The following is a 25,320-nucleotide window of genomic DNA, read 5'->3' on the forward strand; positions in this document are numbered from 1 at the left end:
TTTTCAGGAGGGGTGACGAAACTGAAACGCCCCTAATGGGGCAGGGAATTCACAAGTCAGGCAGGGAAAGGAGTGTGGTATCACAGCAGGAAGGGGAGCAGATCCTTGCTGGACACCTGCAGACTGGCAGGAGGAGGGAATGTGTCTGTGAGGAGTCTACAGAGAAGGAGCTGACTGGGCTGAGAAGTAGGAGGGGAAAAGATGGAGTGGGTACTTAGAAAGAAAAAGGAGACAAAAAGGATCTTTGCAAAGATTTAGATGGGTCAGATAAATAGAGATGTCAGGGACTGAATGAAGCATCTGAAATGCAGCCTTCATTAATATTTTGGCTGCCTTATCTCAGACTAATTTATTTTATGGACACGGAGAGCTGTTCCTGCTGATGTATTGAGATGATTATCAGGTAACTTTATTATTTCTTGGAACAGGAATTCTCAACATTTCTTGAGGCTCTGTGCCGGTTTTCCACATTTCCCTATGTTTGAAGACATGAATCACCAAGTCACTATTATTTCTGTGCTATCTATCAGGAAATTTCCAGGTGATTTTTTTCTTGCCTTCAGCAGCTATAGAAGCTATTGTTACCCAGTGGACTCATGGTCCAATCACATGTTGTGCCAAATGCCACAAGAAAAAGGTTAGAAATTGTAGACAAGAGACTTAAGACTAATCAAGTAAACAAACATCTGGGTGCTCTACAAACTATTACCTGCTACTCCGGGGCAAATAATAAAGAGAAAATAGCTGATAAATTTATTTGGATTTTATTCTACTTGTTTTCATCTGTGTGCCATTCACAAAAATTTATTATTTGCTCAAAAAGGAAAAAAACCCAAACCCCACCACCCACCCCTATTTTTCAGACAGCATAATGGTCATAAATGTCAGGAGATCCTTTCAGTTAGTGTGTGACAACCTTCCCCTCCAACATGGCTACCCCCACAGAGAGAGACTCCAAGGAAAGCCACTCTTGTTCTGGCTTACTCCTTATTGCCAGCATCACAGAAAGCAAAGCTTTTCCACCTGAGGGTAAGGTTTATGCAAGAACGCTACTAGTAGAAACATGATAATCAAAAGAGATATTTAATCTTACTATATTACTGACAGAAATAAAATCTGTTGCTGTAAAAGCATACATACATATCATACATGCTGGTAGTACTGCACTTGGCTGAACACCCACTTGCTATCCAGCCCTTTGCCCTTGTTTGCATCCAAGAATAGTCAGAAGGGATGGGACTGCCAGCATGGCTACCAGAATGGACTTGCAATATGTAAGCAAAGATGTCACTGCCCAGCTATGCCAGAGAGAATGCTTAGCTATGTGAGGAAAGAGTGTAGGAGACTTCTTTTATTCAGGAATAGTCTTTGAAGATTAGCCAATGGTATCTCCAAGGGGACTGCATGCAGAATGTCTTCATTGCTGTAAAGATGTGTTTTCCCTAATAGCTGCCTTTGAGAAAGTTTTGCTAAGGCAGAAGCCCTCTTAGTGCAACGGCCTTTAAGGAAACCAGTCTTGGCACAAACATAAATACATGTGACAAATGCAACTGAGTTACCTGTGCTTACAAGTGTAGCTCACAATAATAATAATAATGACAATGTAAAATGGTGATTTTTCATGAAGTGGTTCTGTATATGAGAAGCTGCAAGCATAGATGTATTCTCATTGTTTAATGTCGCATTACTACTAATGCACATTGTTTTGACCTTTAAGTGCATCAGGCTCAACAACAGGTTCAGTTGTGTGCAGACTGTTTGCTCAACTGAGTAGTGCATGGTAGAAAGAAGCTGTTTTATTAAAAGAGAAGAATCATACCTCTTCCACTGTAAAGCTGAGTCTGTATGTTTTTGCTAATCTAAATCTACTCAGTGCAAGCATATGTTTCTGTGGCTTTAAGAAAAACATATTTATGATGTCAGACATGGTAATCCATCACTATAATAGCTATTTTGGCAATTGCACTTCAGCAATATTTTTTTAATTCTGATGGAAATATGAAGTAAATCTGCCGGTGGTAAGGCTGGTGCCTAAGCAAGAGCTCTGCTGTGAGCAGTAGTGGCAAGTGCATCTCTGTCTAATGAAGAGCCTCAGGCCTTGATTCAGAGCTGACCAGATGCACAGTCTCATCAGCTGCAGTGGATTTCACAGCAGAGCTCACATTTGGCAGAGCAAGGTTCAAAGTATGTCCTGCCCAAGAGCTGACACATTTTGACATATCCCCCAGCAATAAGCAAACTAAAGTGTAACATATCTTATTTACTCTGCGTGTCGCAGGGCCTGATGCTGACAAGGGTGACAGTCTCCCCGCGGCACCTGAGCAGCCCAACCTCGCACTCGGTCATGGTCCGACGAGCACCAGAGCCACTCACTTCAACACAGACCTGGACACCTCCCTCCTCACACAGCCCATCTTCATCACAAACACAGATGCTGGATGCCACTAAACAAAAGCACAGAGGAAAAACACTCAGGATAGCATCCAAGTCATCAAAAAAAACCCACACAGACTAAAATGTTTCCAGGAAAACTATAAGACTGAAAGCAATTTTCTGGAGTGTGCTCAGCTTTCACAAGAAAGACATGGACCAGTTGGAGCTGAATCTCAGGCAAACACAAAGATGATCAGAGGGCTGGAGCACCTCTCCTACAGAGACTGACTGAGAGAGTTGGGGTTGTTCAGCCTGGATAAGAGAAGGCTTTGGGGAGACCTTACAGCACCTTCCAGTACCTAAAGCGGGCTTATAGGAAAAATAGGGACAGACATTTCAATAGGGCTTGCAATGCTAGGACAAGGGGTAATGGTTTTAATCTAAAGGAGACCATATTTGGACTAGATATGAAGAAGAATTTGTTAGGATGAAGGTGGCGAAACACAGGATCAGGTTGGCCAGAGAGATGGTGAATGCCCCATCCCTGGAAACATTCAAGACCAGCTTGGATGGGGCTCTGAGCAACCTGGTCTAGTTGAAGATGCCCTGGGTGATTGCAGGGGGGTTGGACTAGAGGATCTTTACAGGTCCCTTCCAACCCAAAGAGTTCTGTAATTCTATCATTATTTCCCTAACCTAATACCCTAATTCTTTCAGTAACATTAGCTGACATTCAGGCTCAGTGAAAAAACTAGAAGTGGAAACAAATCATGCACTGCTGGGGCTTCCTCTGCTTGGAGAGGTTGATTGTGCTTGTGGTAAAAACTTGTTTAAGGTGCCTCAGATGCTGCACTCAAAGGCTTCTCTGATGTTACTGCTTGAACTGGTCCATGTATCTACTACTCCAGAGCTCAGATAACTTGTAAGATGAGAAATCTGTATTTGAACACTAACAAACTGATCATGCAAACCCTTACAAGTGGTATCTATATTTTCATAAAGACAGTTTCATGAAGATCAAAGGATCTACCCCTATAAATACTGTGTGTAAATGTATCAGTGACAATCAGGTAAGAAGATTCCACCTGATATTTAATTTTCCTAACTGTGTCTTTTTTTGGTGTTGTATGCATTTTTTTTTGCCTGTGTTTGTCTTTGCTAAAGCTCCAGACAGTTTTGATTTTTTTCTTGTTGTTGTTGTTATTATTTTTGTCTGTTCAACCCAGCTAGACAAAACAGATGAACTCCTATCTAGTAATCCTTTTTATTTTCAAATTATGACAGTAACTGTGCCTCTAGCTTGGGCACTTCTAAAACCCGAATTTATTACTTCCATCTTCCCATTCCTGGCAACCCTCCATTAAATGCAATGTAGTGTAAGACACTTAAGGAAAATAAATCAGGGAATTTGAAAACTTCCACTGCAGACAGGTTACAAAAAACAGGAATTATTTCCTCTGAGGGAAGAGACCTCACCTTTAATCATTATATGAGAAACTGGGCATAGACAGTGAAGTACAACAGTAAGTGGCTTTCCTAGCTAGCATACAGTAAGATTTTTAATTCGTAACCACAGGATCCTGCTGCGGAGACTGCTTGGCAAATTTCAGGAAAGGATTAGTTACTCCTGCAGGCAGTAAGGATTCCTGCAATTGCTGTTTTAAGGAATCTAAACAGGTAGATACAGTGAAAAAGAGTAGGGCAGGGTTTTCACCCAAAGGAGAAAGTGGACCAAAAGGATGATTAACAGGGACTAGGAATAAGCTTTCCCTGCATATAGCACATTTTGTTACAATATCCTGCAGGGTTTTCTTTTCCAGGGTTAAAGATTCCTGCCATGTTTGGACACCAAACACTGGATGATGGTTTGAGCCAGCTTAGCAGTGCCTGGTACTTCTGGGAGGGACTGTAGCTGCCGTACCAGGACAGACCAATTACCCAACTGCTGATGTGTAACTGAGGATAAAGATTTCCTTTTAGTTATATGAACAATTTTGCTTACAATTGTGAAGAATCTCTTACCATTGCATTTTTCCCATGAACGGCACGATCCGCATGGTATTTCAGCTGCCTGGGGTATTTTGCAGTTTTCTGCATCAGTCAGAGAGTATTTTCTGCCCATGCACTCCAAGGCATGCATCTTGCAAACAGTTAAAGGCATGTTTCTCTTGGTTCTTTGATCTGTAGCACAGGTGTCCAGGGAAGGACTGAAAACAAAAGCAGGAATTGCACTATTTAAATGTGCATTATCTTGGTAACTCTTAAAAAGAGCTGAGGGAGTGGAAAACACTCAGAGTCCAGTTCCAACTTCTCTGTTTGTTTAGGTACATCCTGAGTGCAGCAAAGAAATCAAGACATAGACATGTGGACAGTCCAGACTTCTTCCTTTTCCACAGGATGCTGCACCTCAGCCGAGTCAAGATCTGTCCCATCTGAAGGACAGGGATATTACTGTCTTTTTGCCATTGTCCTCAGCAGCAGTGAGAGAGACTTTAGTTAAAAATATTTCAGATCTCAATTATTCTCTAATTTATGACACATGCATGAATATAAGTACATATACAGAAAACACTTCTTATACATATATGACATATACAAACATGTACATATATTAAAATATTTTATAAGTATTTCTTAATTTTAAGGTGTTCAAATATACTTTAAGATTTTTATTCTGCTGTCCTTTAAAATGCTCAGCTTTTACTAAATAATACCTTATGACTGACCATCAGAAACCAAGATATTTCTGGAAACACACATACATATCCACAGAAATTTTATGAAAAAAATTACCCAGAAAAATTGCTTATTTCTTGAAATACGGAGAGAGCTTTAACACCCACATAAATGAGCTTTTAAAACTCGTAATAACAATTCTTGGACAACCTTAAATGGTGTTTGCTTTGGGGACAGTTCCAGGAAGTTGCCATCATTTGTGCTTCATGGTCTAAAGTGTAGGAGGGGAGGAATAAAACCCTTCCATTACTTCAATTCCAGGAAGTTGTCATTATTTGTGTTTCATGTTCCAAGTGTAGGAGGGGAAGAAAAAAAACCCTTTCCATTACTTCTGAGTTTTAATCTCGAACTCCTAGCTTCTCCACTTTTTCTCAATGCAATCAGCAGCATTTGTGTGGAATGAACAAAAGAGTGACTATCTGGAGCAGAGCATGCCTGTGCTCTCCTGGATGCACTTTACAGACATTTGTAAGGGGCTTCATAAGGTACCAGAGAGCAGAGATAGGCTCCCAGGTGATGAAGAGCTTTGAAATTCAGCCTCTTAGCCTAATTTTCAGCACAGCACCTCATTTTGAGCTCACAAACATTCACACTGAAACTTTTGGTGTCTAATAGGCCAGTTCTGAAAATCAACCTCAGCTAAAGAGGTGTTTGGTGGGGAGAAGAGGCTTATGAGGTAGAGGCAAATGGCCCTAATGAGCTTCATGAGGCTGACTGAAGGGGAGGGTAACCCCTGTAGGAGAAGGGAAGAGGAATTTGGAAGATGGAAGTCTAGTAAGAAGGCCATAACTCAAACCTCGCTGACTTAATGTTGAAGCATTAAGGTAACTTTTCTTTCCTTTTTTTTTTTTTCTTTTTCGTTTTCTTTTTTTTCTTTTTTCCCTTTGAATTAGGAAGTGGGTTTTGATCTATAAATAAGGCACTAGGGAAAAGAGCCTTCTCCAAGTTTTGGGAATGGTTCTTAGAAAGATGATTTTGAAGCCATTTAAAAGAGCTGGCTTTACTGAAATTTTAAGATACCTGTAACATAGTGCATCTTTAAGGTATTTAAAATACTCTGTGGACTTCATTAGTTGAGCCTGAAAAGTTTGGCGTATCTACCTGTGCCCAAATATTTTTATTAATTGTATTATATCTCCCACTTAAGTTAGCATCCTCAACCACAACAGGTCCCTTAACTGCTGTGCTGGGTCAAAATACCACCAGGCACCTGATAAAGGAAACAGGTCCACTTGTATGCATTATACTGTTTGGTCATCTGGCTGCACAGCCCCTAAGTAGTGGAGCTCTGATTTTTATGTGAAAGTTATATTTACAGACAGAAGTATAAGAAAAACTCCCTGTTTATACATCATCTTGAATTTTAAAGAACAAAGTGTGTTCCGGGGAAAGCAACTAATCTGTAATTAAATTTCTAAATTATATTTAAAATTGTTCAGATGTCTTCTTTACTTGCCTAGGTGATAAATCTCAATATCTGAGTCGTAAGGTCAAAATCTTGCAGAGAAGCTAGCTTAATTTACCTAAAAATATTAAGATCAGACCTTTTCAACAATCTGTCTGCTTTGCACCACATTAGCAACACCCAATAGAGGAAAGGGAGCTAATTTAACCAGCTGCCAAAGTTTGAGCCCAGGAGTTCATGGACCATGTTGCCAAACTCTCACTAGAGTTCAATGCCTCATACTATCTTGAGAGTGGTTTACATATTTGCTATAGCTGGGTCAGCAGAAGAAAGACAGTGGAAATCAACATATTAAGATGCATAAGAAAAAGGATGGAGAATCTGCACTCATAAGAGAAATTAATAATTTGCACTCATTGCTGAGAAAGTATATTTCCCAGGGCTGGCAACATCCCAACAGTGCAATAAAAATTATTTGAGACAAGGAATAATCCTTGTGTAAAGTGAATGTGAGAAATTCAATACTTTTTACCTGAAAAAATAAGGTTAAGAACAAGAACAATATTTTACTAAAGCACATATTTTGAGAAATTAATTAATATCTGTTAAGTCCATAAATACCTTCTCTCCCTTTCACCTGCAATAAGAGGTAGGAAACTTCTGGTGAAGTGAAAAATCCATCATGCTAGGAATGATTTTAACTTCCTGGAACTATATTTGAGATGAGAAGTTTTAATATAACACAGCCCAAGAACTCTCAGGAGAGACATAGATGCTATGCAAATAAATTTGGAGAAAAAAAAGAGGGGATAGTACTTAAAAATTATCAAATCTCATGTTTCACTGTGGAGATAGTTCTTAGCTACCGGAGGCTGAGGTTACATCTGTATTAACACACTGTACTCTGGTCCCTTCCATGTGCTGGGGACAATTTACACAGATCAGTGGTGTCCCTCTTTCCTCAGAAGATGGGGACTGCATCAGACTAGAATGGTCTCTGATCTTAGTCACTCCTGAGCTGTGCCTGGGAATTATTCAGGAATTGGTCCTTGTCAGAGGTCTACCAGGAACTGCTATAGCAATTTAGCAGCTCTGGTGCCGGGGATCATTCCCTTGCTGTCACTGATGAGGACAGATGCAGCCTAAGGCATCCATGAGGGACAAATTACCAGCCAGTTCTAGGGTTCTTGTGCTGTTCTGGGCAGTCTCTGTTGCTAGTCTCTTGGAAAGTGAAAGGATGGAGGATAGGCCTGAAACCATGGAGTTCCTGAATTCCCACATGAACTCTTCTTGCTCCAAGCTCTCTTCAAAGAAGAGGCTGCTGTTCAAAGTCACTGCCACAACAAAGCAAGTTAATTCTGCTCTTTGAGGAGGGATCGGACCAAGATCTGCTTACATGCTTTACTCCTATAGCCTTAACAGGCTGGAAGATTAGTCTGCTTTGACAGCTTATGATTTACCCTTCCATCATTAGAGGCATTATTTCAAAACAGTGAAACAATGGCATCAGGTAAAAGGAATGATGGTTATCTATATTCTTGCCATTGTGAAGATAATTATAGAAAATAGAAACACGGGAGTAGTAGATTAATTACAAATGAAGCTTCAATGCATAACTAAATGTAGTTCATTTAACTTCCAAGGTTATTGTGACTCTGCCCGAGGCCTTCCCTAGCTCTGTGACTCCCCTTGTATTCCGTGTAACTAACCTCAACACATACATAAACCAGAACTGGGTTTACAGCCATCAAGAGTAAGTATCAAGAGTAAGATACAGTACAGTATCAAGAGAAAAAGAGCAGGACCAGGCTATGTAAAATATTTAGGTGTTTAAGGATAGGAATCATTTTAGATTGCAGAATTATTACAAACCTGGCACTTACCTTTGCATGCAAGACAATGGCCTCAGACCCTAGGGAGCTACCCAGTGTATCTGCATCTGAACTAAGCTCACCAATTTTAATTTTGAGGTGTTCAAAGAGTGCTAATTTTGTCTTAAAATCAGAGTCACCATGCTCTTAAAATCAGAGCACTCTTGGTCTATGTGCCCTCTGGAAAGTACACATGCTCCATGGAAAGTTCTGCTATCTTGAAATCACTTGAGACAACATCAAAGTTTCTTCCTCCTACTACACATGGGTAAGACAAATTTGGTCTGTTATCCTGAAGCTTCCAAACTACTCAGCTCAGTCACATAAACCTGGCCAGATTTCATATCTAGAGCTCACACACACTTAATAGGAGTGACTTGATAGGAGATGTCATCCAGTCTATGCAAACCAGCCCAGATGCTGGAGTGCTGAGCTCTTTGGCACATCTGGTCATCAGTGCCATTTGGTCTCAAGTGTCTTCCACTGTTACTCCTGTTTTGGTTCTCTTACTTTTGTGTTTCGCAAGGAACTGAGAGACTTACTCATTTCTTTACATTATTTCTTCTGCATTGCTTATTGCAGAATAGAGGCTTAGATAAAACAGGAAATAGCAAACTCTAATCTGCAAGTTATGAGGCCAGGAAAAGTGATGTGACTGGTCTATGAAAACTGCTGTGTAAATATGAGATGAAATTAGATTACCGTGCCTTTCATAACCCCCTCGTCTCTCAGCAGTAAAAAGAAATCTGCTTTATTTCACTAGCTTATTGCTTTGATGGTTTGTGTCCCAAGGGCCTCTGTTTTAACTTTTTCTCAGTCCTCTAAATCTTGAAAATATAATTTTATTTTTTTCCATCTGCTTCACAGATCAAGTGAAATTATGCCTTCACCTTCTGTCATCCAACAAATTCCATCACTGCTAAAACCCACTGACAGTTCTGACAAGGCAGGTAAGTGATGAACAGGACACTGATTGAGCTGTAAAGCAAACCAAGTACAACGTCTCCTTCTCATAAAAGTAAAGCTTTCTCCTCTGTCATGGACTGAAGACTTAGGAAATATAATTGGTCTTGAATAAAGTGAGAATCTAATTGCCAAATTGAGCCTGCACTTACCCACACTCATAGGGCATTTTGCACACACATTGTGACTGATGTACTTTCTCCCATGGCTGACATTTAGGCTCTGTCACTTCTGGTTTCACACTGGGCACTGAAATAGAAGAACACAGTGATATCAAGGATCAGAAAAACAAGGGTCTACTCTGAAATTATCAGTTGAGTTTAAAAGGCACTGAATTACACAGTCATGATAAAGTCACATCCTACATGGTCATTAAAAGTTACAGGGAAGTAATCAACAGTATTAAAAAGATATGACCCTTTGCAAAGTTACTGTTCAGTAATTTATCCATGGGTCACCAGACATATGGAAAGAGACAGGTACTATGTTAAAGCTTAAACATTCATCTAATTTCTGAAGCAGTTATTTGTTTCTGCCAAATTTAGCACTGCTGAATCATAGCTGGGAACAGTTTTGTCATTAGCTTTCAGAGTCATTGACTTCACTGCTTTCGCTAAAAAAGCTAAGGATCCAAACCGCTATGTAACCCAAATATCTTTTTACACTGATGATAATGAAAACTATGAGTTCCATCACCAATCCTCACTTTGTAACAACTTTAAAATGAAAATAATGGTAATTCTTGGGAAATTTTCATCCTTGCAGATGTACCATTCTTTAAGCAGAGAGTTGTACTCTAAATTTTGCTAAACATCTCTGTAGGTTTTTGTAGCATGTTAACAGCAAGACTTTGCTAAATCCATATGGACACCATTTCTGAGGAGGTTTAATCCTGATTTTATTTTTTTTTTTAAGATTGTGTTTGCTAACATGAAAATTTAGTACTCTAGATTGTTGCCTTTCTTAAAAAAGTATCTCCCTTAAAGATTCAGAGGGGAAATTTTCACCAAAAATCACTGCATTTTCTTCATCTCTTCAGTAGTTGGCTGCATAGTGACTAAATACTCCCATCTAAACATATGTATGCCACTGTGTCTGTGTATACTTATCTTCATAATTTTTACCCTTCTTATCTTATACTCGAGTGTTTAACTGTTACTAATCCAAATGTTGTCCTTTTGTTGTTTATACTAATATAATGCTCCCATACAGCCAAGCACAAGCTGTTTCTTTCTTTCTGAAGGGAGAATTTGAAACTTCCCAATTATTGCTGGAATTTGAGAACATGATGTTAGCAAAAGAACCAAAAAACCAAATGAAAATCAGTCACTAAGGCTAAGCCTAAGTAACTGCTAACAGCAGTTCAGCACTGCTACTCTGGCAGTTTAGCAGCAGCGAGTCATTTATGTACAGCTATGCTCTTCCTTCCAAAATCACTACACTTCCTGTTGATGTGTTTATGACAGCAGATGATTCACACCAGGAATCTCACAGGACTGTTGCCTTTTAAAGTCTAAGCCTGACTGTCACCTTCCTCTTTCTGCAGGTGAGGCAATGTCAGCAGCATTGGCTGATAAGGAGAGGACAGACAAGAAATGCAGGAGATGTGCCTAGTCTCCCGCAGCAGTGGCTGTCGTCCCCAGTCAAGGGTCCCCCCAGGTGTACAAGAACATCTGGGACCTCAGGAGAAGATGTAGCAGGCTTGAAGTACAAGCTGCTTGGGTGCCTCTGTGTCACTGATCAGCATCACAGCAGTGCTCAAGAGCAGTTCTTGTTTGTCTTCCACAGTTGGAAAAGATGACTTAGACAGACTTGCTCAAAGCTATAGCCCATTCCCTTTCTGCCACTGCCTGCCCGTATCAAACCAGAGCTTAAACAGCCAACATCATGAACTTAAAGCAGCATTTTCCCATTGCTTCCAGTTCCTGGATATTTATTTCGTATCAGCTGTCTGACTGCCAGATCAGCAAAAGGAGTCACCCAGACCTGTCTTTCTCTGTCACAAGAGGCTCTGGTGCAGTTTCTAGATAGAAAACTCTTAAGGTGTAGTTCATATGGTGGTGGTGTTATACAACATGTGAAAAGTGAAACATATTCGGGTGGCAGAATAGACAGCATAAATCCCAGGCAATCTCTTAAAATAGTGACAACACTCGATAGCAATAGGGAAGTGGGAAGCAAAAAGCCTTAACAAAACTTCAATGAAATGCCTTCAGGCATTTTGTTTGAACAGACCACAGAAAACACACCCCCATGTTTTCTGTGCTTCTTGCTGGTGATGTGAGTATGGCTTCTCTATCACTGTCTCAGCAATAGCTCTGTCTATATCTAAACTATATAAAGCTTAGTTGGAAAGAATCTCCAGGAGAGAAACTCCTGCATTGTACTTGAGGACTGCAGTGGCTTACCTGGTCTTTTGCACTGGATAGTCTTCACATCAGGAGACCACTTGAGGCTGGGCTCACACAAAATGGAGTGTGCCCCTTCCAAGTGCATGCTGTGTGGACAAGACAGAGCTATTCTCTCACCGATCTCGTACACAGGTTTCCATGGCTCTCCTTGCAAACCCCCCTCCAGGTCAGGCAGGAGACATGCAGTTTCTATGGATTGAAGCATTTGAGATAGCTACAGTAAATCAGTAGATTACATAAAGCAGTCATGTATTTTATCTTTTCCAAAACTGCTTATCAAATGGAATGGTGAGGTTAGCTGACATTCCTGCAGAAACATACCAGTCAGGATATTAACTCATCACACCAGTCAAACATGCAAAACTAAGGACACCATCACAGTATCTTCTCCTACTGCCTGCAGGTGCAGCTCTAGCTGTATGAGGGCTTTCCTGTCCTTAGGACTCATGTTTCTGTTCAGGGTCCCCTACTAGGCAATAGCTTCCTAGTAGAGGGACATCATACATATGGAACCCTACAGGGGTCTCCCATACAGGGAGACCATGTTCTGGTACACAAGGGGCCGGCCTTTAAACAGCGTGGAGTGGCATTTGTGGGCAGTCAGTCCTGCCTGCAAGGAGGAAAGGATCCTGTTGAACTGCAGTGCTGAAAATTCTCATGGTTCTTGCATATAGCCCTAGCACTGAAGTAAGCAACAATGTTTGTTTCCACAGAAAGTAAGTCCTGGGCTGGAATTTAGTCTCCCTCAGTTTCAGCCTTCCTTAAAACTAGACTTTATGGGTGTGTTTCTACTTCAGCATTACAACATCTGGATTCACAATAAAAGTAAATTTAGACCTGATTATGTCTAGGGAACTAAGAAATACAGGTGTGTCTTTTCCCCCATTGTAGTTGAAAAGCAAATGTTCTGAGATGGTCCACTGGAATTCAGCAGTGGAATTGTATTTCAAAACAAGAATCAGTTAGACATACCCTGGCAATATCTCTCTCCAACTTGCCACTGTAAATTACTGCCACACTTAGCAACAGGTTCACCAACAAGAGAATATCCATGTTTGCATGCATAAACAATGCTTTTCCCAACAGGGTAGGAGTTTTCAGCATTCTGAAAGACAATAAACAGGTGAAATTTTGGATATAAAATATAAGAACTACCAGCAGCACTGAATTCCCTTGGATTCCAGAACTCGGTAGCTGAGGAGAGTGAGAAGTATTATTGCTACTCTACAATGCACTGATCAGAGAGTCTGGAATATTGGGGGCAATCCTGGTTATAAAGTCACTAAATGTGATCAAAAGGGGCATGAAACTCTAGTTAGTGCTCTCTTGATGGTGTATAAACAAACTGCAAATATGGCTGTTATCAAGCATTAGCAGGGCAGGATAAGATCTTGAACAGCCTTGGGCTGTGGGGAGAGCAGTGGAGAGTATATGGCTTTGCCAATATTTAGGACGGCATGTTATCAGATTTCTAAAAGTTAACATGATAGACTTGAAAACACAGGTTTTTCTCATTTTATATCCTACTGTCTTCTAAGGAGAGATCTTATGAAAAATTAAGACTACTCCATGAATTTCAGGATTACCTTTGGTCTGTGAACCAAAAATATCAATATAGGAGACAACTACTCATTACCAAAAAAAAAAAAATCACTAGTAAAAGAGGAAGGGCAAAATTTTGGATTTTTCCTCAGGTTGCAGTTGTGCAGAGGCAACTAATGGATTTTTAACTAATCCTTTTATCTATTTATTGAGCAAAGAGACTTACGACAGCCTGATAACATGAAGAAGGCATAATCCATTCCTCCAAGGGAGGAATTTAGTTCCCCTCGTTAAATAGGCCTAAGCTGTGGTGACCCAAGTATGTTACCAGGACTTCGTTTCACCAGGGAACAAGAAAGTAGAATAGTGAGTTACAGAGAGAAGATTCCTAAAATCTGTTTATAATTTTGTTATGGACTTCCTGGATGACTGAGCATTTTTTCTCTCTAGTTTGCTGTGATTTTATATGTAATCCATGTGGCTCAGCAAATTTTTAATACATATATGGAATAAAGGAAAAGTAGATGACTTTTCTCTGTAGGTACCATGGTCCAGAAAAGCAAAGAGTTTTTTCTGGTTTTGGAGGTGGGGCTTTTTTGGTTTTATCCAATTTTTAGTATCAAGTTTTGGATACTGTCATGTACAGTGAAAAATGCTGCAAGAGCTGCTATATAGTAAGCTTACCAAGAGAAATACAAATTTGCAAGTGAACATCTATATTAACAATACAAAAGACATTGCAGGTAGGGATAGAACAGACAACAGAGCAATAGAAATAACTTACTTGAACAAATCCATTTTCTAAGAGAGGAGGAGGTGAACAAAATTCTGTAGGATTTATGGATAAATCAAAACAGTGTGGTTCAATCAAGCTATGAAGCAAACAAAAGTACAGTTTAGTTTGAATTTAGTCTTCTTTCCTTTCAAAATGCTACACCTCTCAGTGAAGCCCATTTTCAAGACTATTATGCATACATTTACATCATGATTATATTGAAATCAGGCACTGCTAGCTTATCCAAGAGAGCAGTAAATAGAATGCTGTCAAGTTTACTGGCTTCTACCTCATTTTCTAGCCTTATCTTGTATGACATTCGCAGCTTCTGAATTTCATTTTCTTTCAACTTAAATATTAAAGCTCAGTAAGTGATCTCCTTGAATTCGATAGTTTATGCACCCCTCTGAAAAAAATTTTAAATCTTTCAGCAGTTGTGCCCCAAGTGTTTTTTATTGCTTACCGAAGATGCTGCAACTCTTCATCTTCGCATGCTCTGCTTTCATGCTGCTCTCCCAGGCAGGCCTTCCCACCACCACGCGGGGATGGGTTGTTGCAGGTTCGACTCCTAGATTTCCTTCCCGCTGAACAAGGACTCCAGGAAGACCAGCAGCTCCACTGTCCATCAACAACACCTGTGCAACATTTGGGAATATTTGGTTTAATGCGAAAACCACTCTCCTTAAACCACTCTCTCTTTAAACCATTTTCTTTGAGTGGTTTAAAGGCACAGGCTGTTCAAAGTTAGTGATGACCCCAACTGTGCCCTTATAGAAAATTCCAGATTGCAATAATCTAATCTTCCATCTTCCCCCAACTTTTACACAGTTTAACAGAGGCTATATATTATCAGATCATGAGAGAACATAAAACCAGCTATCACCTACTACTAACTACAAAATTAAAAAGTAAAATTTTTGAAATCATTGACAATTAATTTAGGATATGTACTTACTTACAGATGGTTGCATTAAGCAGTTAGTATTGCCCACTGTATTTAACACCGATAATAAAATGAGCCCTTTGCTAAGGACTGTTTAGACATGCTAAACAAAGACTCAGGCTTGGCATGACCCACCCCATGCTGTTTGTTTGCAGTGATATCTCACCCTAGCAGCCACTGCACGGGTATGCAGTGTGACAGACAGACTCTGGAAGCAGGAGAGAACATTTTGCCACTTCTAAACTCCCAGCTTTGAAGAGTGCTGACCTGGCTGATCTTGCACGAGAGCTCCCAGCTCACAAGCTGCTCCAAAGGTGTAAGGCTTGCAGTAACACACACACTGTGTTCCTTCCACAGCCGTCTCACCACCGTTCTGGCAAGGCTGACATTTGCAGGGATCATTTTCAGCCATATATTCTTCAATGGCTTGTTTTAGGTAATGCTTTTTGACTGAGGAACAGGGCACTTCCTTTACCAGCTCATACAACGGTGTTAGCTACACAGAGTAGGGAAACAAGCATATTAAATAGTTATGATTGGAATATAAGAGTTTATAAGCACATTTCATCACGCAAAATAATTTGTGACATATGCTTCTGCACATGGGAGTTAGCACATTAGTTGCTGTAATTTGCTAATTAGCTAAAATCTTATGTTAGTATTTAATATTAGCCTTTTTATGAAAAGGCAGTTCTGCTTAAAAGCATCCTTTAAAGCTACTGGTATATCAGTCACGTTTAAACATATTTGAGCTATGAGAATACAGTTGACATAAAAGTACAACACAGACCTCTAATGTACAGTAACCTGAATTCTCACCCAGCTGTTCCCAGCATAAAAAAAGGACATTTAAAGAGCCCACTATGGCATTTAACTGAACAGTGATCAAAGGTAACAAAAATTGAAAATATTTTGCCTTTAAATTGACTATTTCATGATATTGTATGCTTTTACATTTAGCTGAAAACTTCCTAATAGAAATATTTGGGATTTATACCATTCTTGTTTATGTGGGCAGTTCTCAAAAGGGACATAGACAAGGTAGCAGTGAATAGAGCCATGCCCAGCTCTGAAGTGTCTGAGCTGGAGAATCTCCAGTTATGTTAAACTTCTGGGTGCAGAGTGGAGGTGGAGAGATAAAAGGGATATGCAGAAGTTGGCAAGTGAAGTGGAAGCCACACAGACATGCCCATATGCGTTTCAGGAAAGGGGCTACCTCAAATCTGGTCTTTCTCCAATGCTAATGTGACCCTCTATTCCTAACCAGAACTCCACTAAATTCACTGATGGCTGGTATTGACCTGTCAATGGACTTAGATTTCTGATGCACCTGATCGTACTGGCTTTGCAGCACTTTCTTCCTGAGTATTTTCCTTTTTTACAAAATGATATGAAAACAAAATGAGTGTAGACCATGGTATGATTAATCACCAGCTGTAGCTTAGTAATTTTTCCCCTTGAGGTGATCCCATCTGCTCACCTCTGCTTCAGGAAAATAGCCTTACCTTTTTTTTAATTACTCTGGGATAGTCTGTCACTGATGCAGCCCACAAGGTGTACATCCGACTGTTCCCAGCAGGATTATCCAGCTCTAGATAACTAAGGCCAGCAACAGCACCTGGGCTTCCTCCTTCAATATAAGGGTCTCCTTTAATTTTATTACCACTGCTTCCTGCAGATTCAGGATAGGAAATACACAAAGTATAGGCATTGCTATGTTTACAAATGGAAATAGAAACAGTACACACAAAAACTCTGTTAGCAAGTAGTGAAAGAACTCACTGGTACAGTTCAACCAAGCCCCTGTGCCTGGATCAAGAGCTCCTGCACTGGTCATATATAGGAGGTATCTGTTTTTGCAGGGGTCTTGGCAGCTCTAACTTAGGGTGTCCAGGAAAGTGCTATTTAGTGGGAAAGCATTAGCAATAATTGACAACTGCTGGAGAGCCTTTTAAGCCAGACACTTGATGTCTGGGTTCAGCATGTTAGGACAGAATTCAACAAAGTTATCAGCACCTGCTCCTCATTTTGACAGCTATTTAGGATGAGATGACAGATGGATACATGACAACTGTGTGAGTCGCTTTTGAACATTTACCTGAAGAAGTCAGTAGAAGTTCATCTAGTTTGGTGCATTCCTTTTTCTTCTTTCTCACAATGAGTGCATTCCAGCCTGATGTGGTACACTTGTACAAGTCTGTTATGCTGACACCTGCAGATAATCCATCCATCCATTAACAATACTGTACACAGAAAGTTTGTTGGATTCATTTCCAAGTTTCCCTCTGGCTAGAGAGGTCATGAAGTACTACACTTAAATTAGAAGGTAACTAACTAGGATTTGTGTGCTGTGGGAAGATCCACACATTGCTGAAGCTTATGGATGAAGGCACAGAGGTGTGAGGTGTATTTGGGAACAGTTTACAGCATCATTTATTTTCTCAGCAGTCCCTTACAGCACTGCTCCAACTGATTGCCATTATAAGCACCACTCTGATGTTTGTTCTGTTTGGAATTTCTTCTGGTTTACACAGTTTTTTACCCAACCTTCATCTCCATGTAACCTTTAAGCTTTATTACTGTTTGAGATTTATATTCAAGTTTAGCCTGAGAAGGTCCTAAACTGACTATCAAATTTTTGCTATCCAGAGCACTGCAGGTCACAAACATGGATCTAGAATTAAATGCCATGGTTTCAGCACGTTTTATAGTCTTCTTTCTTTTGCCCATGAAGAGAATGTGGTAACTTCTATAAGTCTGTTACTTGATTTTAGACATTAGCTGGAAAAACATGCATATAAATCTTTATTCTTGATTACTGACTTTGCTTTCTGCAACAAATAGTCAAGTACTCTACCTTCTGCTTTCATTTTGTCAGTATCCATATAAAAAATAACTTTGTAATGTCCTCCCAGAGACCCAGACTGTAAGAAGTGTGTCCCAAAGTGTTCAATAAGTCTTCGGTAGACGCTGTACTCGTAGACAACTGGAAGGTTGAACAGCTCCTTCCAGAAAGGCTCCGCAAGAGTGAGAAAGTCTGGGCGGTTGTTAATAAACTGAGCAACTTCCACACTGTTCTCAACAACCATCAGCTGCTTACTCTGGAGGAAGGAAAAGCCATCAGTCATGCTCCATGTCACTATCTGAATGGCTCCTAATAGCCAGATGGCACACACATTCTGTTGGCAACTAACCAACAGCTTTACAGAGCTGTTAGATATGTCTAAGCAACACAGTAAATGCAAAAAGAACACCCTGAAGTCATGAAATATGGTTGGACCTTTATTTATAATTGCTGCAACATCTTTCTTTTCCTCCTGTGTACTTAAAAACTAGCATAAGGACAAGGTAGAAAGGAGAATATCACTCTTCAAAGCTAATGGTGGCTTTCAGAATCAGAAGCCTGGCAGAAGAAGGTTAACAAGCGTCGACTGAAAGAAAATCACAGGCAGTACACTTGTTCTTTGCACTGTTTTGTCTAGGTAAGCCTTTTGCTGTAATGGGCTCTAGCCATTTTGAGGATGCTGCTTAATTATAAAATCGGATATCCCTATACAATACTGTTCACTTCTGACTCTCAAAGGTGCTTTTGAACTTGGTTGTGCTGAGTCTCAAAATATGTCATTGTTAGTGTCTGCTTGGGTGGCATAAAATGCATACATTTTTTACTTGATTTTATTTGCTGTAAGATAGAGGTTGTACTTCATAATAGAAAATTACTCTCAAATTGTTCATCTAATGTTCCTTTTAAAATAAGTTAAAGGCATAACCACTGTGACATCCTGGCTGTTAAAGACACCAGGTATCTCTCTTAATGGAGTTCTACTAATGGAAAATGCATTATAAAATAAGTTAATTTTAACCACAGAATTATTTCAATCTTTTTGCTCCAAGATACTGACCAAAAGGTAGCAGAAAAAAAAAGGGGGACAATAAACCACTTGAAAAAAAAAAAAAAAGATGAATCAATTATGACAAGAAGCCAATGATTTCTCCCTTAAATAGGGAGAAAAACAGATAGTAAATAAATAAATTACTACTAAATAGGTAAGGCAGAGGAAGAAGAAACAGCAGCCAACTCTTCTGGATTGATAAACAAACCAGTGATCTCTTTTTAAAGGTTTTATGGGATATTTACTGTCATGTACTTTGTGCCAAAAATGTCTTTATAAAATAAACATTTTCATCTCACTACAAAAATACATTAATAAAATGATGAAAATATTTATGCAAAATATTAAGCTATAGTGACAAGTTATACATACCTTTTGCAGATTTTCATTCTGTGTGTGTTTGTATCTGTTTGAATTTTCATACCTATCTACGCGTTTCATATAAGACCAGGTGCTGTTGAAAAACTCATAACTGAAATCATTCTGAACTTTAACCTAGAAGGTGAAAGATAGACGTCTGTATGAAGAGCTTTGTGTAGGATTTAAAAATGATAACTTACAGAGTAGAGCAAGGCCTTACTGACGCAAAATAAGTTGGTATGTTTTTCAGGCTGAATCCATTTTAGATTTCATAAAAAGCACTGCACGCTATCAGAAAAACTTGGAAATGCATTCATTCATAGATATATACATATATATATCTCTCAAGTATTTATGCTATGAAGTAAACTACATTATGGATTGTTTGGCATGCTTTTGATAAATGTGAGAAAAACCAAATCACTGAGACAGTGACTTCAAACAAAACATCTCTGGAACATCTACACAAAGCAAGTCAAAGCCCTGTATTTCACCCCCAAAGCATTTCTTAGGGTGCTTCAGGCCACTGCTTATCCTAAGGAGATTAGCTTTACATTCAGTCTAACTGAGAGATTTAGAAATCACATCTAAGGAATTAATCTTTTTTTTACTTTTTATTTCAGCAAGACATACACCAATATGTATTTCAAAATAATAAGCAACTGCAGAGAAGGTACAGGTGTCAGTGAGCTGTGTTTAGGGAAGTGTACCTGCCAAGGGCCCCTGTAAGCTTTGTATCATTCTCCCAGTTTGAATCCTGACGTAAATACAAAGCTATGCTTAATGGAAACATACCTGAAAATTGTAAGCGAGAACACTTTCACTCAGCCTGTAGTATTCTCTCCTATCGCCGCTAAAGACCTTTCTGCATTGCCCTCCAAAGCTTTTTGTATGAATGACTCTTCCTTTAGTCTCACCAATAATAATATCAAAGCTACAAGAAGAAAAAATATGCCACTAAGACAAAGATGACAGAGCCATTATAACTGAGTGATGCATCTGCAAATCATGATCACAGGCTGATTTAACCAAGGGGTTATCACCTGATAGATTTCTATACATGCAGAACTGCAGTATGCACAGCATGTTACAACACTGAAAGTGAAATGTTGGTCTTATTTGTCAACAAAAATTAACACGTCGTTATCTCTATAGATTAAGACATTCATATCTATCTCAAGTGATTTTAAGTTTTATTGTTTGAACAACTGCTGCCACACAGAAAAAACAGGGCATGTGTTTCAAAATGTGGGGGATTTTATTATATCGGAAGTATATTACATAACAAGTGATAAAGCAACACCACAGAAACTTAATTATTTTGCCAGGTTGCAGTTGGGATTTGTAAACAGAAATCCATGTGAATCTAGAGTGCTAAATGCAACAACAGTGAACAAAAAGAATGAGCATTGCTGGCTCATTTTTTCCATGCTGAAGATCGTGTTGCTAGTTGAAACTTGATTTCATATCTTAATAGCTGTCTTTCAACAGCAGGAACAAAAGACTGAAAGCTTTATTCTGTGCTTCAAGTCAAAGGACCTGTTCATCCTGCACTGAACCACTGGCTTGGTGGAAGCAGTTGTACTGAACACTTGCATATGGGATGTTTTACCATAAGCCCAGGAAATCTACCTGTACACCCAGAACTTGCAAACACATCAAAATATAAGTGCTTTTGGTACTACTGAGCCCAGCACAGAGCATTACCCTGCTCCTGTGAGTTCTGAATTCAGAGGCGTTTTGTCAATATCACATACAGTTCTCTTCTCTTCACATCGATCTTCATCTGCACCATCCTCCTCACAGTCCTGATCGCCATTGCACACTAGGGATCTGCTAATGCACTGACCTAAATCAGAACAAACATGCATCAGGAAAGAAATGTTTGTTAGTTTAAAAATAGATCACCTAAAATCAAAGCAGAGGTCCTATTAATCTACTACATTAATTAGCATATTCACTCCCATGATGAACAGCCTGTGCCCACGAGGCCTTGTGGAACATTAAATGTGGACATAAAGAAATAGTGCACAGCACACTCAAGAGAGCCATAGCCATTCAAGGCTTATGATATATCAGTGAAACAGTTGACTTCTAGATCTACTTCCTAAGCTTTCACCCTTTGACCCAATCACTTGTGATTAACTATGATTGTCTCTCTAGTAGCACCAAAACATGTTCATCATGGTCCTTTGTGATAAATGCCTATCTACGAGATAATATGCTCTTCTGTGAAGGTAATGGGAGCCGCTTGGATGCATTTTATGGAGCATTAGTTTCCATGATCCAGGTCATTTCATGTTTGGAAATAGCCTAGAACAGCTTTGAGACATCAATCTAAGGTTGCATTCCTTAACTACCTTCTTATAATGAAAAAACCTCTTCGCTGGGGCAAATGAGTAAGGCAGAATGAGTTAGAGAAGGTACCAGGGCTACAGCATATTATCTTCAATGCTCTTCAATACTCCAGATGAAATTAAAAACATGCATAATCGAGGCTGGAAACAAAGGAAACATTCACCTAAGTCAAATTCATCTGTAGATCAAGAATTCTGCAAATACATTGCCCATTTACTAAAGTTGAAAGATAACAAGGTTATTTTCTTAACTTCATGACCAGAAAATATTGAAACTGGTCTTGGGTGGTACCTGAGAAACACCTGAACCGATCACCACAGCCATCTTCCGTTGGGCATCCCCTTCTGGGGGTGCATGGTCTTGTTTCAAAGGCATCCCCAGAGCACGGGTTTCCTCCATACTGGCCATAAACTGCCACTGTCCGTCTCCTAATCTGAATGCAAATCAAAGGAGATCTTAGAAAATCCTGATGCAAAGCCAGAATAGTTTGCTACTGTGAAGACAATGCTACTACTCTAGACATTCACTATTTTTTCTAAGAACAACCACACCTGGTATTACCATAATATGGTAGCAAACTCTCAAGTTAATAGACAAGTCTTTTATCTACAAGGTCTTTAAACTGGTTCATGAGCTTGTCTTGGTTTGTTCAAAAATGTAATATGTAATTGAAGGCAAGAGAAAGCTGCTAAGAAATTTAGGTGGGTTTTTTTGCATTTTTAATAGGACTAACCATGCCTGATATGAACTTAAGTTCTTCAAAGTAAACAATGTCATTAAGGAGGATGATAAAATCTTACATCAAGTGGGCTAGATCTTGTTTCTAAAAAAAGTAAGCACTGTCTTATGGAACATCTTTAATTTTGACTAATCCCTCCTTAATTGATATAACATCAAAGTAAATGAGAAGGAAAATCAAAAGCATCTTGCACATCAATAAAGTTGCAGTGTAAAAATCACCAACTTCTTTTCATTGAAGGTAATACTTTGCAACCAAGTTTTCTTCCCTTGTGACATGATGCCACTAATGAAAAATCAGTGAAATTGGCACAAACCAGCATCAGTGAAGGAATATCTGTGTTTACCAGACAGTTCAGCTGAGCTTTTTGAAACTATCACCAAAATAAAGAGAGCACAAATTATTTTAAAACATGAGCATCATAGCTTTGAAAGGAAACATATTGGGACAGACTGGAGGATTTATCTTCTTAGTTCTTTGGTCTTCAGCCTTCTTGTTCTGCTGGGGCTTTTGTCTGACACCTGATTTGGGGTTTTAATGATAGAGTGGCTTGTTAATTACTGGAGAAAAAAGTATATGCTTATGAGGTTATGAATACAGAAAAGATGTGTCCATCTATACCTGTTTTTGAGTACAGCCATTGCACTCCGACCAAGGGCCAAAAGAATTCCAGCGGCAATGGACGGGAGATGAAGGGCTGCTCCAGTATTGGTTTTTGCGTTGCAAAAAAACCCAAAACCAAAAACGAAACAAAAAAACCCAAACAAACAGAAACAAACAGAAACAAACAAAAACAAACAAAAACCAAAAAAAAAAAAAATCCAAAGGAAAAGAGAAAGGAAGATCATCAGGGATTGCCATCCATAACCATGAGTGCAAAACTTTCCTAAAAGGCAAAGCAGATCTTCAATAATAATTAGAGGTATGACCAGGTTTAAAGCCACTTGTATTAGCTTTTCATGTGCAAGAATGAAATCAGTCCCAGCTTGGGCTTTCTGGCCATCGAAAAGAAGAAACTAGACACATACAGCTAGCCTAAAGATCAGCACCAAAAGAACTGCCAGTTTCCATGGGAGGCATTGGGGGTTCGACCTGTCCCTGGGACTGGGGCTGGCTTGGGGTAAGCTGGGCTGTTTCACAGACATGGGTTGCTGTGCCTCACACCACCACTGTGCGCTCTCTTCCCCAGGGCTGGCTGAGTCCTCTGGGTAGAAGTTAAAGGACAACATAATGTCCCACTGCTGTCCCCACTGGTGGCAGTGGTAGAGCTGACACCGAACAATGCGTATTTCTCCCAGGAAATATACTTGATGACCCCTTGAAGCTCTGTCCCACATCACGCACCACAATTATACATGCTTAACCTTCAGCATGTAATTTATTAAATAAATTTTCACCTGGAAAAAATGGGAAAGAATCCTGAAACTTCCAGCAACAGAAAAATCCCCAGCACCTGAAAAGAAGTAAAAGCAAATTTACTTTGCTTTTCTGCTTTTTCGTCCCTTTTTAAGCTCATGCAGTTGTTCAAGGTTTCTGCAATCTATACACTAGTCAGCTTAAGAAACAAAAGGAGAATGTCACACTGATTTTCTCAGCTTTGTTGTGCAAGTTCTCACTTTTTATTTTTCTTCTTTCTTGCAATGCTGTCCAATTACTTTTTCCAGCTATTTCTCCATATAAATTAATATTTCACTGCACTTTCCATATTCACTTCATCAGTACAAATTAAGTAAGCAATTGTCTTACCTTCATGTTAGACAAAATACTCAGATATACAGCAATTACCAGGGAAAATGCACTTCCAGCATTTTCAATTTGGATGCCAAAGGAGTCAGTCAGTCTGTCTGTTGCTGTTCATCTCTTCTCGCTCTGCCTTGCTATTCTGCTGTTCTTTCCTTAAAAGGGGTGAATATTGCCAAGGAATTTTAACCTTAACCCATCTAGTCCTCTCTAGGGATGCAGCCTGCTTTGGGAGCTGCTCAGTATTTTTAAGACATATAAATCAAGGCTTGGATATATTAACTAGGGCTGGCAGAAAACTGTGAGCACTTATCTTCTCTCTCATAGTTTCTTTCCCCTGAACAAGACTTTTGAGAAATCCCAGGCCACATACACTACACCACAGCTGAATTCACAGCTGCAGCAGGAAGACGTGCTCTAGAATAAAGCTGATGTTGCTAAGGTTTCATTATAAGCACAAATCTTCATTCTCCACTTCTGCAGTCATGCTGATTTTTGTGTATCGGATTTCACATGAAAATCGGCTTATGGATCTGAATGCAAGTTTTGGTCAATTCTAGCCTGGTTCTGCATGCTTTTTGTGGAAATACTCACACAAAATTAAGAACACTTAATTTTCTCTTTCCTCACCCTGCCATGTCCTCTTATTTTTAGTTTTGATTTTTTTTTTTTTCACTTTTCAGAGCTGATCCATTGCAGTAACAGCATGAAAATACCACCGCTGGGGAAATTTACCTTCATTTATCCTAGAGTAACCCAGATAAACCCCTCATGGAAAAGTAGCACCTCTATGTGAGGGCTCCTCATATACTAGATCTCAGATACTACACCAATTTTGAACTGCTTACACAGTCCTCAGAAAGCTAAAAGCTTCATGTCATAGCATCACAACATGGTGAGTTCTAAGCCCTACACTCTGTTGGCATGGTCGGCTTTCCTTAAGGAGATGCCTAGATCTTGGGTCACACTACTCCATTCATGTGGAGGATACCTATGGCCACTCCTCAGAGCCAATTTAGATGAGCCTGTCTTTGGAACTTTTCAGGTTTAGCAACTATGAATATCTTTGATAATGTAATTCACAGACTTTCAACACTTCTGTACATACTTGATTGCTTTTCATCAAAATCCTCATGCACCTATTTAATTTATGACCAATTTGTGTAACATTGACAGTGGTCATTTGCCTTTAAGGGAAATTATTAGAACAG

At 39.5% G+C, this 25,320-nt stretch overlaps 1 protein-coding gene across 1 annotated transcript; it reads right to left on the bottom strand.

The window, feature by feature from the left end:
• Nucleotides 1-748: 748 nt before the first annotated feature.
• C7 (complement C7) lies at nt 749-24,321 on the bottom strand. Its single transcript, XM_010395204.4, has 18 exons — nt 24,116-24,321; nt 23,767-23,822; nt 22,991-23,066; nt 21,922-22,063; nt 20,980-21,121; nt 20,068-20,206; nt 19,285-19,407; nt 17,877-18,120; nt 17,118-17,231; nt 16,525-16,691; nt 15,287-15,515; nt 14,540-14,711; nt 14,086-14,173; nt 12,732-12,864; nt 11,757-11,948; nt 9,501-9,597; nt 4,396-4,580; nt 749-2,444 (listed from the first exon to the last, which is right to left on the bottom strand). The coding sequence occupies exons 1-18, from the start codon at nt 24,119-24,121 to the stop codon at nt 2,257-2,259; spliced, it is 2,493 nt and encodes an 830-aa protein (XP_010393506.2). The 5' UTR covers nt 24,122-24,321; the 3' UTR covers nt 749-2,256.
• Between the last annotated feature and the right edge of the window lie 999 nt (nt 24,322-25,320).

This window comes from Corvus cornix, chromosome Z (genome assembly GCF_000738735.6).
Source record: "Corvus cornix cornix isolate S_Up_H32 chromosome Z, ASM73873v5, whole genome shotgun sequence".
Lineage (NCBI taxonomy): Eukaryota > Metazoa > Chordata > Aves > Passeriformes > Corvidae > Corvus > Corvus cornix.